This window comes from Spermophilus citellus, assembly GCF_964194105.1.
Source record: "Spermophilus citellus genome assembly, chromosome: 4".
Taxonomy (NCBI): Eukaryota; Metazoa; Chordata; class Mammalia; order Rodentia; family Sciuridae; genus Spermophilus; species Spermophilus citellus.
The window spans coordinates 50,390,266-50,410,394 of NC_138185.1; the positions used below are offsets into that span (position 1 = coordinate 50,390,266).

Sequence of the window (20,129 nt, forward strand, 5' to 3'; positions counted from 1 at the left end):
ACAGATACAGAGGCCTCTGTCTTGTCAATGTGGGCGAACTACTGAGACATGCCTTACCTCTGTGCATCATTTGTACTCTCTGCAGCTTCAAGTTCCTGCTGAATATTTCCCAGATCATTTTTCAACAATATGTTTTCTTCAGAAATCCTCTGAAACTCGATTCTGCATGAAAAATTGAAAAAAGCCTGGTGAGAAGGAGCTGAAAATTGCAGTCTTCATTCCCTCCCTGGAGGTGATGCAGGGTATTTTTTTGCCTTTTCTCTTCTCCAGTGGTAACATGCTCTGACATGCATCTCCTGTGAGCATCTCACAGGAGCACCACTGTCTTAGCTTCAAAACTTCACTTTATCAACAGCCCATGAATGCAATCAGCACCATTATTTTGTTTACCTTTCGGGGCAGCTGACATTTCACCACTTCCACCTGAATATGGATATGGGTACTGGCTTCTATTGCCAAGTGCTAGGGGTAAGTCCTCAGGGATGGCAAAGGATATTCATCCCTGGCCAGTGAACTGCAGCCAGAGCTAAGAAGCACAAGGAATCAGACCAAACTACAAAGGCATACTTTCTCTCTTGTGAGAGTTCACCCATCCCACACCCTCACAGCAGCTCTGGAAGGAAATGCTTAGGAAAATTCCATGTCAATTCACAGAGAGATACCTGACAGAAGGTGGCCCCTCATGTGGGAACCATCTTGGGACATCAACTAACACCACTGATTTAAGAAAGATAAAATTTACTGATACAGATCATTAAAGAGGCATCTTAAAATTCATACTTGATGCCTGGAGGATTTATTAATATGCGGGAGTCTAGCTGACATTTACTTCCCCTGGTAGGTCTCTATCTGGATTTAGCCTCCCATTTTTTTTTCAAATTAAGAACACATCTCTGAGTTCATTTTATCTATGTTGCTTATAGCATTAAGCCTATGTATCCCCTTAACATAACTTCCTATATGTCATGATAGACTAAGAGAAGAATAAAGAAATAGAAGTCTCTGGAATTTAAAAAGTAACAGGAAGGGGAACTGAACTGATCAAATTATATTGTTATATTATATGCCTCTACAAATATGCAACAATCAATCCACTATTATGTATAATTATAATGCACCAATAGTTTTTTTTTTTTAAAGCAGCAAAGGGTTTCATGCAAGAGAGCAAAACAAATTATATCTGCTTTGAAGCTACCACTCTGTCTCCAGAATGGAAAACAAAGTGATTGAATGCAAGTGGAGTGTGTGGGGGGTCTACTTCCAGGAGCCCAGGAAAACTGAAGGCAGCCTCTCCACACCCTCAAACTCCTCAGAAACAATGAAACCTGTGTAGGCCTGAGTGTGCACTGTGTGACTATCCTCACAGAAGGCAACGGAAACTCCCAGGAATCCCCCAAACAAAATGAAAAACCGGAAGCTGAAATGAAAGCTGAGTGGGAAGCTACAAAGGTGGGTGACCCTGCAATGAATATACCAGCACCACTATCAGCAGGGACACCTGTTTTTTTTTTTTTTTTTTACCTTCTCTGTATTTTATACTTTAAATATCATAGCAATTCTATCAAACAGAACAAGACCTGGACAGTCAGGGCTCTGAAAGGAGGTGCAAGGGGTCCCAGATGAGTATCTCCCTACTTCTCTGCAAAAGCAATACAAAACCCTGTGCAGAAAAGCATCCCCTTAGGGCTACCAAAATTCCCAGAGATTAACAAAGTAAATATGAGCTCATAATCACAGAACACCCAAACATACATGGAAAAAAAAAAAACCCATGAGATACAGCAGAAGTAAAAACTAAACAGAACAAAACCAAACAAGGAAAAAAAATTAGGGGGCTGGGGATGTGGCTCAAGCGGTTAGCGAGCTTGCCTGGCATGCATGTGGCCCGGGTTCGATCCTCAGCACCACATACAAAGATGTTGTGTCCGCCGAGAACTAAAAAATACATAAATAAATAAAATCTCTCATATCTCTCTCTCTCTCTCTCTCTCTCTCTCTCTCTCAAAAAACTCTCTTCATCACTTTAAAAAAAATTAGATCCTCTAGGAACTTTAGATATTAGAATTATCAGACACAAACTAAAAATAAATATTATACAATTTTACAAAAATTAAGGATGGAAATTTAAAAAAATGAACAGGCCATAAGACGACATCATGATCAGATAGGTTCAAACAGAATCTTTAGAAACAAAAAGTCAAATGTTTATAAAAACTCACTGAATGAGTTTAAACAGATTAAAGAAGTAACTGACCTGGAATACAGAGATATTGGGTGTGTGGGGGGATAAGATAACCTGGGTGTGGTACAGAGAAAAGAGAAAGAAGATGGAAAAATATAAGAGAAGTTGATAAAGGAAGGAAAAAGCAGAAAAGATCTAACATCATATATCTAATTAGCACTATGAATGAAGTAGCAGTTTGTGTGTTGTAGAGAGCCATTTTGCTGTGCTGCCTTGTGTGGGCGTGAGCCTAATTCTTGGGCTGAGACCCAGTTCTTTGTTTTCAGCCACTCCCTAGAATACAATGTATCAATTGTCCAGCTCCTGGAACAAACTGTTTTCAAGAAGTGCTTGTTGCTTTGCACAAGCTGGAGCTGGGTGTCTCTTGCATTATGTGCAAGTGCTGGGTCTATCATTCTATTGGCTGCTGCTGTGTTGCTATGCACTCTTTGTCCAATGGTGTACGAGCAGGGCTGCAGCTGAAGTATATAAGGGGTGGTTTTTTCGGGCCCGGGGCCCTTTTTCTCTCATCTATACCTCATGGAAGCTTCCAATAAAGTGTGTTAAAGAAGAATCCTGCTGTTGTCGTCTTTCCTGCCGGCGGGTAGACGCGACAAGTGGTGCCGAAACCCGGGAGAATCAGAACTTTCAGTCGACAGGAGTGGTGCACCGATCGTCCGTGAGTGGACCCCTCGTCCCGGAGTGGACCCCTCGTCCCGGAGTGGACCCCTCGTCCCGTGAGTGGACCCCTCGTCCCTGAGTGGACCCCTCGTCCGTGAGCGGACCCCTCGTCCCCGAGAGCGGGACCCCGTAGGCCTCATATTTTATTGCAGCTGCAATGTGTGCTTTCACTTTTGTTTTCTGTGTTCTTTTTGTCGTCTGTGTCTTTTGTTTTCTGTGTTTTTCTTGTTGTTGTGTCAGGGGTGCCGCACCTTCAAGTCCGCTTTTCTCGGCCCTAGATGGTCTGTTACGCTCCAAGGGCCTGAAAGTGAAGCATAGCACTTTACAGAGATTGGTGCAATGTGTTGCTTCGGTATGGTTCTCTGCTTGTGGTTTCTCTGTCGCCTTAAGGCCCGCAATGCTCATGATAAGGCTATGCTCACACAAGCTCTTGCAGCTTTAGAAAATGGCAACTCACCTCAAGTTTGGCTTGCGCAAATTAAACAGTGAATCTTTGACATGGTCGTTGCACCCCAAGTTTACGGACATTGCACTGGGAACGACATGTCTCTTCTTGCTATTCTCTTAGTGTTGGAAAGCCCTTACACTCTGCCGGCTTTACTGCCATTGCACGCAGATGGGTTTCCACACTAGTGCTTTTCTATCGCTTTAGGACCCGTGCCTTTCTTTTAGGGTGTTGCCAACTTGTTTATCGTTGTATTTCTATACAGCCACAGTTCAGCCTCAGAGACCTAATAATGACTGGCTGAGTAGATACCATTAAACGCCTTGGCAACAACGAGCTGATCTTGTAGTACCCAGAGACGGGCAACTTTCACGCTTGCACTGCAACCTAAGACAGGGGAATGGGGCCTCCCCAAGGACGGGTAAGCAATGTAAGGGCAGTGAACGACCTAAGACAGGGGCTACTTGATTCCCTTTGACGTGCAACAAACAAAAGGAAAACACTGCTGGCAGTGGATTCCCCCCGGCCCCCAGGGCTTGGATCCAGCCCTGAAGTTTATGCACGTCAAGGAGGCCAGCTCACAAGGCCTTGTAAGATCTGTGGTGTCTGTTTTCATATTCAGCCAATACCGGTCATGCGGGAACGTCCTGACCTGCTTGGGTCTGATAAGGTTCCTGGTTGAAGGCTTAGTATGAGTAATGGCAATTCACCTCTACTCTTGCCTGTATTGTTTTTAGAAAACAAAAGGGGGGAACTGTAGAGAGCCATTTTGCTGTGCTGCCTTGTGTGGGCGTGAGCCTAATTCTTGGGCTGAGACCCAGTTCTTTGTTTTCAGCCACTCCCTAGAATACAATGTATCAATTGTCCAGCTCCTGGAACAAACTGTTTTCAAGAAGTGCTTGTTGCTTTGCACAAGCTGGAGCTGGGTGTCTCTTGCATTATGTGCAAGTGCTGGGTCTATCATTCTATTGGCTGCTGCTGTGTTGCTATGCACTCTTTGTCCAATGGTGTACGAGCAGGGCTGCAGCTGAAGTATATAAGGGGTGGTTTTTTCGGGCCCGGGGCCCTTTTTCTCTCATCTATACCTCATGGAAGCTTCCAATAAAGTGTGTTAAAGAAGAATCCTGCTGTTGTCGTCTTTCCTGCTGGCGGGTAGACGCGACAGTGTGTAGTTTTTTTTTTTAACAGTACAGTCAAAAGCTGTCCTTCAGTCCTTTGAATATGTTCTTTCAGTATCAGATTCTATTGTTAACTTGTATCAGCTACTCTAATAGTTCCTTTGAATATGTAATCATTTATCTGCTGCTGCTATAACAAATGACCAAAAACCCAGAGGCTTAAAAAAACAGATTTGTCATCTTAAAGTTTTGGTAGTTAGAAGAATAAAATGAGTCTCATTGGGCTAAAAGCTAGCACTGAGCTTTTAGCCCTACATTCAAGCCCTTTTAATCTTTTATTTTGATATAGGGTCTCACTAAGTTGTCCAGGCTGGCCTTGAACTTGGGATCCTCCTACCTTTGCCTCCTAAATCAGTGGGATTTCACACATGCACCACCATGGCCAGGGAGAGGTAGTATTTTAAGAGCAATGGCTGAGGAACTTTCATAAGACAATATCCCAAACATTCTAAATAATAATGTTTTCTAAATAGGATAAACAAAAAGAAAACTCTTTTTCCACAACTTAACAATTCCATTCCTAGGTACATAACGACATAAATTCTTCAAAAGACATGTACAAAACTTTCATCACAGTACTATATTGACAGCCCCGAACCAGAAACTATTGAAATATCCATCAACAGATGAAAAAAATAAACAAACTGTAGTATAATCACCTAACAGCATACTACATAGTAATACCAATGAACGAATTATACCTATAAGCAAAAATAGGGGCAAAGAAAAATATGAGCCAAGAAAATCAGATGCAAGAGAGTATATACTACATGAAGAAAAAAGAGAAAAAAATTAATCACTGTTGTTAGAATTTGGGCTAGCAGTTTACCCACTTATGGAGGTGGGCTTTGATGTGTTCTGTTTCTTGCTCTGACTGCTAGTAACAGAGATATTGGGTGTGTGTGGGGATAAGATAACCTGGGTGTGTTCAATTTGTTGAAAATTCTCTGAACTGTACATATGTGCATTTTTCTTATGTATATTACACTTTAACATAAAGCTAAAAAGAAAGAAATATATACCAAAGGTAAAATGCCAAAGATACAGAATATTTTAGAAGCAGCCAAAAGACAAAAGTCAAATCACCTGCTGTGGTAGGCAGAGTAATAGCCTCTAAAAGATGCCCACATCCTTGTTCCTGTCCTCACAACTTGTGGACATGTAACATCATATAGCAGAGGGGATCAAGGCTGCTACCTAAGTGACCTTACATAGGTCATCATGGATTATCTGGGTGGCCCCAGTGTAATCACCAAGATCCTTAAAAGTAGAAGGCAAGGCAGAAGAGTCAGCATCAGGGTCATGTGATGTGGGAAGGGCTTGACCCACCATCCATGGCTTTAAAGATAGAAGGGGGTATGAATCTGAAAGTGAGCAGTCTCTAGAAGTTGGAAAAAGCACAAGGGATTCCCTGTAGAATTTCCAGAAAGGAATGCAGTCTTGCTAGCACCAGCACCTGGCTTTTAGCCCAATGAGACTTATTTTACTCTTCTAACCATCAAAACTTTTAGATGACAAATCAGTGTTGTTTTAAGTCCCTGGGTTTTTGGTCATTTGTTACAGCAGCAGCAGATAAATGATACATATTCAAAGGAGCTATTAGAGTAGCTGTCACAAGTTAACAGTAGAATATAATACTGAAAGAATATGTTCAAAGGGCTGAAGGACAGCTTTTGACTGTTAATCTGGATTTGTATTTCTAGGAATACTATTTTTAGAAAATGAAGAAAAGTTTAAGACATTTTTTCAGGTAATCAGAAAGTGAGGAAATCTACTCCAAATAATTTCCTTACTAACTTCCTTCTGAAGAAAGATCATGGTCCCATAGGGCAAGCATGTGATACAAGGAGTTAACAAACTTCCTGAGGTGCTATAGGCTGAGAAGCATGCAATGCTACCATATTGCAATTACACCTAAAATGTTTCAACCAAATCTGAGAAAAAGTAAGTATGTGAACTAATGGCCATCATGCCAAATGTCTTCATTCTTCAGAACTTTATGTCCAAATTCCTACAAACAATCTCCCAAAATAGACTTACAAAGACAGAAAACTAGAACAGATCTACAACTAGTATGGAGAGTGCATCAACAACTAAAAACATTGTAACAAAGAGTTCAAGAGTAGATGGCTTCACTGGTGAGTTCTATCAAACATTAAAAAAAATTAATACCAATTCATCTTAATCTCTTCCCAAAATTGAAAAGGAGGAAAGTGAAAGGAAATTAGAAATTGTTGAGTTTGGAAGTCTAAACTCATTCAATGAGGTCAGCATTATCCTGATACCAAAGCCAAAGACACAAGAAAACTACAGGCCAATAACCCTTAGGAAGAGTGATAGTACAAACCTCCACAAAATACTAGCAAAAGTCAATGCTTAATGGGTACAGTTTCTGTTTGAGATAATGAAAGTTTTGAAAGTACATAGTGGTGAGTGTTGGACAACACTGTGAATGTTAAATACCAATCAATAGTATGCTTAAAAATGGTTAAAATGACCAATTTCATGGTGTGTATATTTTTAACATGATAAAAAAATATCAATGTCTGGGCTGGGAGGTCCTGGGTTCCATCTCCAGAATCAACACTCCCCCCACCCCGCACAAACAAAAAGATTGTATCAAAGTTAAATTTCTCATGTATGGGGCCAGGCACAGTGGCGCACACCTGTAATTCCAGTGGCTTGGGAAGATGAGGCAGGAGGACTGTGAGTTCAAACCCAGCCTCAGCAAAAGTGAGGCACTAAGCAACTCAGTGAGACGCCGTCTCTAAATAAAATACAAAATAGGGTTGGGGCTATAGCTCAGTGCCCCTGAGTTCAATCCATAGTATCCCCCCCAAAAAAAATTCCCATGTATGTACCATAACCATATGGTGGATATAATAATATTATGGAAGAGAGTGTCTTTGTTCTTACAAAATAACATGCTGAATTATTTAGCAGTAAAGTATCATGATGTCTGTGTTTACATCAAATGATTCAGGACACCCCTCTGCAACAAAAAAAAAAAGTTGTGTGTGGAAAGAGAAAGAGACATAGTGAAGATACAGGGGATTCACTCTGGCCCTGAGCATGTGCAGACCATTTCTGCTGTTCTCTATACTGCAGGCACAGATTCTCTCACAAACCAAATCTGATCAGGTACCTCTCTGGATTTTGCTTTCTCTTGTGATAAAGGGCCCAGGCTTCCCCACAGCCTTCAAAATCCATGTTTGACCCTTGACTAGAATGGGAACCTGCTGCTACAGTGGGCTCAGGGAAGGTAGCACATGTTTATCTAGAAGGGGCAGCAAGGCCACTATGCTGGGAATTGTGATCAAGGGCTAACTTGGCTGGGATTGGGGCAAGACCTACCCTTTCAGAACAGGAGCCAGGTCTGGGGCCAATATTGGGTTAGGGATTCCTTGGGAGCTCAGGGGTACCTCTGAACTGCTGAGCCCTATGGACTCCTTCAGGCTTCCCAATCTTGTGTGAGCTGGTCCCTCAGTTGCTCTGCACACAGGTGATCCTCCCTTGTAATCACCTTCCCCTGAAGACACCAGCCTCTTTCCCCCGCTCCTCCTTCTCAGAGCCCTTTCTTCCCTAGCCCTACTTTGTTTCTTGCAGGAGGCAGTATTAAAAGCTCCTTAAGTACCCACCTCCCACCTTCTCCCATGATGCTCAGTGGCACTTCCTGGGCATCCAGTGATAGCCACTTGATCCATCTCTGACTTCCCTGCCCACCCATAACCTCTGTCAATTTGGCCTCCAAACTTCTGTCCAACAACTTTCTGAACCTTTGCAGCCATCATTCTGAACAGCTCTAACAATCACCTCCTCGCCACACTCCCCATGCACTCCTGCCTTCACTGTCCTGCAATCTGCTGTCCTCCTGACAACAGTGGGCCAGCTCAGGCCCCAGCACTTTGTTTTTGGAAAACACTCCTGTGAGAGCTGGCTAGTATCCACCAAAGCCTTTGCAGAGCCCCTACTGCCCTGTCTCCTCATACACCAAGTCCCTCTGACCTGGTTCTGCCTGTTCCCCTGTGCCTAAGGCAGGCAGGGCAGCCTCAGGGTTGCTTTGACATGAGGCCTGAACCTACATGCACTCCTAGGGCTTCAATCCACAACAATTATTTATTTGTCTTCCCCTGGGCTTTTACTACATATATCCATGCCCTTGGAAAATGCAAACATTTGAGCAGCATGACCTTTAAGTTTTCTTCATCCTTAAAACGTGACATACTTCTTTATAACACTGGGATATGCAACAAGTGAAGTGCCCTGTAGGGTAAGAGCTCTAAACATTTGTTCTGCTTTACCTACAATCTCTTCCCAGCCTGGCATGCTGCAGAGACCCAGGTGACACTGTCCAGTGCCAGGATGGGACATGTGGGACAGCAGAGGGGACAAGGGCAGCCTTCCAGAATTCAGGTCCAGGAAGGTTACAGCTCTCAGGCTTGGAGGCCAAGAGTAGATAAAACTTTGAGAATGGTCACAGGGGACAACAGAGTAGGATTCATGAAGCTGAACTACTGTGTGCTATTGTCTATGATGTGTCCATACATGGAGGCAACATCTAGAGTGATCACAAAGGAAAGGCATAACACTATGTTCACTATGACCCTCCTTGGACATGGTGCCACCTCTACTTCATCAATGGGGCTATCCAGAAATCAGGGCAGTGAGAACAAGGCTACATCCCTAAGAGGCAAAGGTGTGCGACAAAACAAAACAAAACAAAACAAAACAAAACACCTGAATGGTGAGGAACAGCCCTTTGGGCCAGCAAGGGGCAAGGGTAGCCCTTGAGGTTGCTGGCCTTCCAGCTGATGATCAAGTTTTCTTTCTTAAATTGGCTGGTATGGTGACATTTATTTCTTGGCACTGGGAATGGAACCCAGAGCTTCACACATGCTAAGCCAGTATTCTATTACTGAACTACACCCCTACTCCCACATCTTTTTTCTCCTAAAGGAAGTAACCTGTCCATCATCCTCCCAATGTACACACCAACTGGAATACAGATATCATCACTCCTATGTGACTATGCCCACTACTGGGACACACCATGTCTGCTTTGTCAGTGTTACTGACATGGACAAGAGCCATGGACAATAACTTCCTGAAGCCTGTTTCCACAGGACTGGACATCTTGTAGGTGTGCATATGGAGACTAATGGAACTAAATGACAGCAAGCATGGAGCATGTCATGGAACAGCATCATGTGCTTGCACAGGGATGTTCAAGTGTCCATAAACATCTTCTGGGCAGGGAACCAGGTGAGGGGCCCTCAAAGCCATGCTCTGCAGCTCTGGAAAAGCCAGCAGTCACTGCAGTGTGCAGGCCAAGGACAGTGCCTAGTACACACAGGAGGAGCTGTCGTCCCTCACCCCCTGCCTCTCAAACTCAGCAAGCAGAGGCCTCACAGATGATCCAGGACCAACCACAGACCTTGTTCTGTTAGGCAGAGATAGAAATACCAGAGCCTGCTGAGCTGCTCAGGAAAGCACTGCCCTGCCTCTCCTCTGCACACCTGCTGAGCACCCAGTGACCAGAAATGCCTGGGGCAGGGCTCATGATGGCCACATAGGTGCAAGGTTACAGAGTTAGCCTATCTGTGAGCTCGCCAGTGGGGAAGGACTATGTAACAGTCACTAGTGAGAGGCTACTGGGTTTAGTTCTGCATTTTAAGAATAGAAAAAACGAGATCAATCAACATGGCGGCGGGCGCGGAGAGATCAAGTCTCTGACCTCTTCAGCTGTGCGGGCATAGGGAGTCGTAAACCGTCGAAATGCTGTTTCATCAGGATCACTAGGCAATGCTGAGCTGACGTGGATCTGGAGCGAACAGTCTGGGCCTCTCAGAACACATACAGAGCCCGGATCGGCTGAATTCAAGCTCCCATTCGCCTGCTTCTCGCAGACAAACTGCTGTGACTCAGCACTAAACGATCCCGCTGAAACAACTGGTCGGCCCTTCTGATCCTACGAAGGTTAATGCCAATCGAGCCTTCATAGGCAGTGGCCACAGGATTGAAACGGGGCTTGGGAGAGACAGTCAGGATCCACCCGTTGCATTGGTCACTCGGCAAATGGAAACAAACTGTCACCGTTTGCATGGGATTCCACCATGGCAGAGGACTGACATCACCAGAATGCGGCGGAGGAGATAACTTCATTGAAACCAGCGGCTACAGGTGTGTAATCCCCTAGCCTTCCCTCTCCACACATCGGGGAAACCTTAAGGGCCCCTCCCATCTCTCCCGTGAGCGCGATAGCCAGACCAAGGGAATCAGGAGTGGCACGGGACCCGCGGCGTGGAACTCCCGGCTACCACTCCCAACAGTGCTGACAACTGAGGTCTCTTGCACCAGCTTCCGGGGGTGTGCCTACCGGAGGGTAAGCAAAATTCACTGAGGATTCTCAGCCCCAAGCTCTACAAACTTAGGGTCTGAGGGAATGGCAAACTGGGAGAGTGTGCCCAGGCGTTCATGAAATCAGGGCTCCCGGGAGCAGCAGACCTGGCGTGTAGCCAGTATTGTGGTGAGCGTCACCAGTGAGCGGGGCCTGACTTGAGGAAAAGTGGGGAAGCGACTAGACACAAGAGAAGGCCCTAGGCACTCAGGATTGGAGATCCGCCCAGTCTGGGAGGAAGAGCTGCTGCACAGTGATTGGTTCCCGCATATTGTTCCCGGTGGGCACAGCTACACCTACTGGAAGAGAAGTTAATCAAACTCTAAGACTGCATTTATTAATTTTTTTTTTAATTTGGGTTCTTTTTTTCATTTTCATTTGTTTTCTTGTTTTTAAAATTTTTTCTATTTTTTAATTTTAATTTTATTATTATTATTATTTTTTAATTTATTTTTCTTTTTTTATTTTCTATTTTTTTCTTTTGTCTTTTCATTTCTTTTCAATTTTCTTATTCCCCCTTCCTTGAATTCTACCTGCCTACTCTCATTCTCATTAGTGACTTCTTCCCTTCCATTTTAATACCTTTCCTCCCAAGCATCAAATAAATTTATAGGAGTAAACAGTAACTCAGCAGTCAAACAGAACAAGAAGTAACATGAGCAGCATGAAAAAGCAAGGAAGAAAAGGAGTACAAACAATGCAGGACAGCCGAAATATTCAGGAGGACCTAGAGTCATCAGAAAAATGGTCATATAAAGAACTCAAGGAACACCTTAGACAGATGGAATGGAACATCAAAGAGGATACGAGACAGCAAATCCAAACAACGAAAGACCACATTAAAAATGACTTACATAAACAGATAAAAGAAGAAGTTAAGCATCTTTATCAGGAGATAGAGATTATAAAAAATAATCAAACAATAATTCTAGAAATGAAGGAAACGATAAACCAAATTAAAAACTCAATTGAGAGTATCACTAACAGAGTGGAGCAAGTAGAAGCCAGAATGTCAGATAATGAAGACAAAATATATCATCTTGAAAAGAGTCTAGCCAACTCAGAAAGGCTGGTAAAAAATCACGAGAAAAACATCCAAGAGTTATGGGATAACATAAAAAAAAACAAACTTACGAGTCATTGGGATAGAAGAAGGTACAGAGATTCAAACCAAGGGAATGAGTAACCTGCTGAATGAAATAATTACAGAAAACTTTCCAGAAATGAAAAAGGAAACGGATATTCAAATTGTAGATGCATACAGGACACCAAGCACACAAAATCACAGTAGACCAACGCCAAGACACATTGTTATGAAGATATCCAATATACAGAACAAAGAGAAAATATTAAAAGCTACAAGAGAAAGGAGACACATTACATTCAGGGGTAAACCAATAAGGTTAACAATGGATTTTTAATCACAGACGCTGAAAGCAAGAAGATACTGGAACAACGTATTTCAAACACTGAAAGACAATGGATGCCAACCAAGAATTATGTATCCAGCAAAATTAAGCTTCAGGTATGACAATGAAATAAAAATCTTTCATAATAAACAAAAGTTAAAAGAATTTGCGGGGCTGGGGATGTGGCTCAAGCGGTAGCGCGCTCGCCTGGCATGCGTGCAGCCCGGGTTCGATCCTCAGCACCACAAACAAAGATGTTGTGCCTGCCAAAAATTAAAAAATAAATATTAAAAAAAAAGAATTTGCAGCCAGAAAACCAGCATTGCAAAGCATTTTGAGCAAAACACTACACAAGGAAGAAATGAAAAACAATAACCAAAACCATCAGTGGGAAGTGCCTCGGTAAAGACAGAGGGCGAGGGGAAAGATAATCATGGAGAAACAAACTAAATTTTTTTTAAAAAAGGATAAATAATCAAACATGGCTGGAAGTACAAACCATATATCAATAGTAACTCTAAATGTTAATGGCTTAAACTCTCCAATAAAGCGACATAGGCTGGTATCATGGATTAAAAAAACAAATCCAACAATATGCTGCCTCCAGGAGACACATCTGATTGGAAAAGACATACACAGGCTGAAGGTCAAAGGTTGGGAAAAAATATACCACACACACGGTCCTCGTAAGCAAGCAGGGGTGGCCATTCTCATATCAAATAAAATCGACTTCAAGACTAAGATAATCAAAAGGGATAAGGAAGGACAGTATATACTGTTAAAAGGAACCATTCACCAACAAGACATAAAAATTATCAATATTTATGCACCAAATAATGGTGCTGCGACGTTCATAAAACAAATTCTCCTCAAGTTCAAGAATCAAATAGACCACAACACAATAATTATGGGTGACTTCAACACACCTCTCTCACCATTGGACAGATCCTCCAAACAAAAGTTGAATAAAGAAACTATAGAACTCAATATCACAATCGATAACCTAGACTTAACTGACATATATAGAATATATCAACCATCATCAAGTGGATATACTTTTTTTCTCAGCAGCACATGGATCCTTCTCAAAAATAGACCATATATTATGCCATAGGGCAACCCTCAGTAAATATAAAGGGGTGGAGATAATACCATGCATTTTATCTGATCATAATGGAATGAAACTGGAAATCAATGATAAAAGAAGGAAGGAAAAATCCTACATCACATGGAAAATGAACAATATGTTACTGAATGATCAATGGGTTACAGAAGACATAAAGGAGGAAATCAAAAAATTCTTAGAGATAAATGAAAATACAGACACAACATATCGGAATCTATGGGACACAATGAAAGCAGTTTTAAGAGGAAAATTCATCACCTGGTGGTCATTCCTCAAAAAAAGAAAAACCAACAAATAAATGAGCTCACACTTCATCTCAAAGCCCTAGAAAAGGAAGAGCAAAACAACAGCAAATGTAGCAGAAGGCAAGAAATAATTAAAATCAGAGCGAAAATCAACGAAATTGAAACAAAATAAACTATTGAAAAAATTAACAAAACTAAAAGTTGGTTCTTCGAAAAAATAAATAAGATCGACAGACCCTTAGCCATGCTAACAAAGAGAAGAAGAGAGAGAACTCAAATTACTAACATACGGGATGAAAAAGGCAATATCACAACAGATGCTACAGAAATACAGAAGACAATTAGAAATCATTTTGAAAACCTATATTCCAATAAAATAGAAGATAGTGAAGACATCGATAAATTTCTTAAGTCATATGACTTGCCCAGATTGAGTCAGGAGGATACACACAATTTGAACAGACCAATATCAATGGATGAAATTGAAGAAGCCATCAAAAGACTACCAACCAAGAAAAGCCCAGGACCGGATGGGTATACAGCGGAGTTTTACAAAACCTTTAAAGAAGAATTAATACCAATACTTTTCAAGTTATTTCAGGAAATAGAAAAAGAGAGAGCTCTTCCAAATTCATTCTATGAGGCCAACATCACCCTGATTCCGAAACCAGACAAAGATACCTCAAAGAAAGAAAACTACAGATCAATTTCTCTAATGAACCTAGATACAAAATCCTCAATAAAATTCTGGCAAATCAGATACAAAAACACATCAAAAAAATTGTGCACCATGATCAAGTAGGATTCATCCCTGGGATGCAAGGATGGTTCAATATACGGAAATCAATAAATGTTATTCACCACATCAATAGACTAAAAGATAAGAACCATATGATCATCTCGATAGACGCAGAAAAAGCATTCGACAAAGTACAGCATCCCTTTATGTTCAAAACATTAGAAAAACTAGGGATAACAGGAACTTACCTCGACATTGTAAAAGCTCTCCATGCTAAGCCTCAGGCTAGCATCATTCTGAATGAAGAAAAATTGAAGGCATTCCCTCTAAAATCCGGAACAAGACAGGGATGCCCTCTCTCACCACTTCTGTTCAACATAGTCCTTGAAATACTAGCCAGAGCAATTAGACAGATGAAAGAAATTAAAGGCATAAAAATAGGAAAAGAAGAACTTAAATTATCACTATTTGCGGAAGACATGATTCTATACCTAGAAGACCCAAAAGGGTCTACAAAAAACTACTAGAACTAATAAATGAATTCAGCAAAGTGGCAGGATATAAAATCAACACGCATAAATCAAAGGCATTTCTGTATATCAGCGACAAAACTTCTGAAACAGAAATGAGGAAAAACACTCCATTCACAATATCATCCAAAAAAATAAAATACTTGGGAATCAACCTAACAAAAGAGGTGAAAGATTTATACAATGAAAACTACAGAACCCTAAAAAGAGAAGTAGAAGAAGATCTTAGAAGATGGAAAAATATACCCTGTTCATGGATAGGCAGAACTAACATCATCAAAATGGCGATATTACCAAAAGTTCTGTATAGGTTTAATGCAATGCCAATCAAAATCCCAACGGCATTTCTTGTAGAAATAGATAAAGCAATCATGAAATTCATATGGAAAAATAAAAGACCCAGAATAGCAAAAGCAATTCTAAGCAGGAAGTGTGAATCAGGCGGTATAGCGATACCAGATTTCAAACTATATTACAGAGCAATAGTAACAAAAACAGCACGGTACTGGTACCAAAACAGGCGGGTGGACCAATGGTACAGAATAGAGGACACAGAGACTAATCCACAAAGTTACAACTATCTTATATTTGATAAAGGGGCTAAAAGCATGCAATGGAGGAAGGATAGCATCTTCAACAAATGGTGCTGGGAAAACTGGAAATCCATATGCAACAAAATGAAACTGAATCCCTTTCTCTCGCCATGCACAAAAGTTAACTCAAAATGGATCAAGGAGCTTGATATCAAATCAGAGACTCTGCATCTGATAGAAAAAAAAGTTGGCTCCGATCTACATATTTGGGGTTGGGCTCCAAATTCCTTAATAGGACACCCATAGCACAAGAGTTAATAACAAGAATCAACAAATGGGACTTACTTAAACTAAAAAGTTTTTTCTCAGCAAGAGAAACAATAAGAGAGGTAAATAGGGAACCTACATCCTGGGAACAAATTTTTACTCCTCACACTTCAGATAGAGCCCTAATATCCAGAGTATACAAAGAACTCAAAAAATCAGACAATAAGATAACAAATAACCTAATCAACAAATGGGCCAAGGACCTGAACAGACACTTCTCAGAGGAGGATATACAATCAATCAACAAGTACATGAAAAAATGCTCACCGTTGCTAGCAGTCAGAGAAATGCAAATCAAAACCACCCTAAGATACCATCTCACTCCAGTAAGATAGGCAGCCATTCTGAAGTCAAAAAACAACAAGTGCTGGCGAGGATGTGGGGAAAAGGGTACTCTTGTACATTGCTGGTGGGACTGCAAATTGGTGCGACCAATTTGGAAAGCAGTATGGAGATTCCTGGGAAAGCTGGGAATGGAACCACCATTTGACCCAGCTATTGCCCTTCTCGGACTATTCCCTGAAGACCTTAAAAGAGCATGCTACAGGGATACTGCCACATCGATGTTCATAGCAGCACAATTCACAATAGCTAGACTGTGGAACCAACCCAGATGCCCTTCAATTTATACACCATGGAGTATTACGCAGCAGTAAAAAAGATAAAATCATGGAATTTGCAGGGAAATGGATGGCACTAGAGCAGATTATCCTAAGTGAAGCTAGCCAATCCCTAAAAAACAAATGCCAAATGTCTTCTTTGATATAATGAGAGCAACTAAGAATAGAGCAGGGAGGAAGAGCAGGAGAAAAAGATTAACATTAAACAAAGACATGAGGTGGGAGGGAAAGGGACACAAAAGGGAAATTGCATGGAAATGGAGGGAGACCCTCATTGTTATACAAAATTACATATAAGAGGTTGTGAGGGGAATGGGAAAATAAACAAGGAGAGAATATATTAAGAACTATGTAATGTTTTGAACGACCAACAATAAAAAAAAAAACAACAAGGAGAGAAATGAATTACAGTAGATGGGGTAGAGAGAGAAGATGTGAGGGGAGGGGAGGGGGGATAGTAGGGGATAGGAAAGGTAGCAGAATACAACAATCACTAATAGGGCATTATGTAAAATTGTGGATGTGTAACCGACGTGATTCTGCAATCTGCATTTGGGGTAAAATTGGGAGTTCATAACCCACTTCAGTCTAATGTATGAAATATGATATGTCAAGAGCTTTGTAATGTTGTGAACAACCAATAAAAAAAAAAAAGAATAGGAAGAACGAAACCTGTCATTCTCTCTGGAGTCTGCTTCTTTCTCGAGAGCCCGGACAACATCTTCCAGCTGGAGAAGTTTGTTTCTCATATCACTCTTCTCTTTCTCCAATGTCATTTCGGCCTCTGTCTCCTCCAGGGCAGTAAGACACTCCAGCCCAGGCTGCTGTGGGTCTGGGAGCTTGGAGTGTAACAGGGAGGACCCCCAACAGGCAGCCTCCTGGCTGTGCTCAAGCCAGGTCTCCAGGGCATTGTCACCACCCCTGGACATCCCCTCAAAGTCCTGGCCATGACCACTCTCAGGGGCTGGGTCCCTGCTCAGGCTGCTGGCTTGCTCCTCCAAAGTGGCTGGACTGTGCCATGGCTCCAATGTCTGGGGCTGAGCCAACCAGGCAATCCCCTCTGTTGCCAATACGGGAAGCTCCTGGGCATCAGCCTGGCCCAGACTCATTGGGGCCCTGGCAGAAGGCACTGGCTCCTCTGCAGTGGCTCCCTTGTTCCCTTCGCATGGCTGCATGTATGACCTCTTCTCCAAGGGAACAGAAGCTACCTCCCCAGCACTGAGTGGACCCTGACAGTTCTCTCCTAGGCTGAAGCTTTTCAAGGACTCTCTGGATACCAGAACAGGGGTTGGGCTCTGTGTGGTGTCCACACAGCGAGGCTGGCTGGGTAAATCCCTGCATTCAGTTCGCCTCTGGCCAGGCGCGTCTCCTGCCAGTTCCCTCATCTCTCCATCAGTATTCAGGTCCAACTGAGCCAATGGCTGCTCCCCACCTCGGCACAGGGATGTGAGGCCATGTAGAGCCCCCTGCTCACTGCCCGTCACAGTGGTTCCATCGTTCAAGAGGGCCCTCAGTGCCTCTGCCTCCTGGGCCAGCCCTTCCACTTGCTTCCTGTAGGTGTGCTCCAATTTCTCCTTCTGCCGAGCAATCGATCTACAAATCTGTGCCTGTTCCTCACTCATCACTGCCTGCAGTTTCATCTGCTGCTTCTGACAGCGTGTGAGGATCTCCTTCTCTCTCTCTTCCTGCTGCTCTTTCTCCAGGTCCAGTTGTGCCACCAGCTCCCTCAGTCGCCACAGGTGCGTCTGTAGCAGCTGGTCCTTCTCGCTCTGATGCTGCAGGGACAGCCTTTCACAGCGGGCCACATGTTGGGCTTCCAGCCATGACAGTTTCTGGGTCAGCACATCTTCTGCCTCTTTCCTACAGAAATATAATGAGTCACAAAAACATGGGCTCTGCCACAGTGAACCCCAGATCCTTATTCTCAGGGAAGAAAAGGCCACTAGGACTCCTGTTCTAACTGCTTAACTCTTCTCTCCTGACTGATTTTCTGTATCCTTCTTTATCACATCTCACATACTGAGGTAACCCTAACTTCTTTCTACTAAGACAAGTGCCTGCTTTATCTATGTCAGGAATGATTTCCCTGCAAAGGTCACTTGACTTCCTGCTGTCAGTGTGGTGATAGGGCCATGTTTCTTAAGTATCAACAGGTGAACATAACTAGCCTCAGCACACCTGAGTCATTTTGTAAAGTCCTGGCCAATGGGGGAGGTCCTGGACTTGCTGGGGTGACGTAAAATGGCCAGGTGATAGGAGGGGTCATCTTCTTGTGGGCGATAATGCTCTCCATGGGTCTGTATCCCAGTAACCAGCATCATGTCTTCAATAAACAAGGACTAACTCTACCAAGACAGCCTCATGTGACAGGGAGGGAACTTGGCATTTTTCAGGTAACTCCCACCATTAACACCCAAAATACCACACTCAGATTTTCCAAATAGCCCTTTTCCCTTCTGGGTACAAATATTTCAGCCTTTTTGAAGATTCTGACCTGTCCAAATTAACTATCTTTTCCAGTTTGGGGAGGCTTTTTGACTTTTTTTTTTCCCTTATTCCACCATGTCCTGGAAAACCAGAATGCTATACTGAATGATGGAGAAAATTCTGCCTTTGCCTACTAGGCAAGTCTGAGGCAGAAGAGAAAGAACAGAGTTAAAATTCTATACAAAAAACTACTCCATGTCCCAAATTCTGTTAAAAGGGTATTTTGCCTTAAAGTAAAAATCTTTAATACAACAACCAATTTTTTCAGTCCTCATTCATTTACTCAGAGAAAACTCATCCTGCTAGAAGACACTGCAATCCTAAAGAGCTTACCTAAATCTAATTTCAAACTTTGATTGTTAGCAAGAAACCCTAGTCATGAGCTCCAAACCCAAACAGACCTTATCTGCTGTAGTTGGTTCTGGTGCCTCAGCTGCAGCTCCTCCTTCAGTTGCTGGGCCAGGCCACACAGCACCTGCACACAGCACTGTTCCATCCCAGTCTGCCCAGGCTCAGGGCCATGAGTTGCATCCTGTAGCTGCTCCCGCAGGCCCAGGATGACCTCCTGAGACTTGGTATACAATGCTTCCAGGTCTGCTTTCTGGCTTTCCAATGTGCAAACCTCAAGCTGGTGAGCCTGCTCCATCTCCTTTTTCTCCTTCTGAAAGTTTCTCTGCATGACCTCAATTTCCGTCTCGTAGTAATTTACCTAAAGAGGGAACCATGAGACACACAAGTCAGAAAGTCCTAAATATGACCTAACTGGTAAGAACAGAAATATGAAGCTACCAGGCACAATGGCCTAGACCTAACCAGGCCCCAGGGCCTGTGGAAGGAGGTAACAATGTAAATGATGGTAACACTCCCTGAGGACCCATATTGGCCATATGCAATATGTCATCCGTCATGACTTCACAGTGACCCCCCCAAAGCAGGTCCAGTAGGTGGGGTCAGAAGACTCAAGGCCAACCTGGGCATCTGGCCAGGTGACATGAAGAGGGCAGAGGGCATGAGAGCTACTGAGAGATCTAAGGAGCCTTCACAAGACAAGCAGGGTGGCTCTTAACACCTTGGAATACCTGACAGAAGGAATACTATCCAGATATAGGTGGGCAAAGCCATGCTAGAAGCTTCCAATTAATTCATTCAGGGAGATCAAGGACACAACTGCTAATCAGACAAATGAATTGG

General features: G+C 42.8%; 1 protein-coding gene across 5 annotated transcripts in view; it reads right to left on the bottom strand.

Moving 5' to 3' along the window:
- NINL (ninein like) overlaps positions 1 to 20,129 on the bottom strand; it is a 191,251-nt gene that overhangs the window by 32,523 nt on the left and 138,599 nt on the right. For all 5 annotated transcript variants that reach the window (XM_081291935.1, XM_081291937.1, XM_081291938.1 and 2 more), the window contains 3 exons: positions 19,340 to 19,647; positions 17,124 to 18,311; positions 58 to 162 (listed from right to left, as the gene is read on the bottom strand). In XM_081291935.1, the coding sequence (XP_081148061.1) occupies positions 58 to 162; positions 17,124 to 18,311; positions 19,340 to 19,647 (1,601 nt within the window). The remainder of the gene's footprint in view (positions 1 to 57; positions 163 to 17,123; positions 18,312 to 19,339; positions 19,648 to 20,129) is intronic.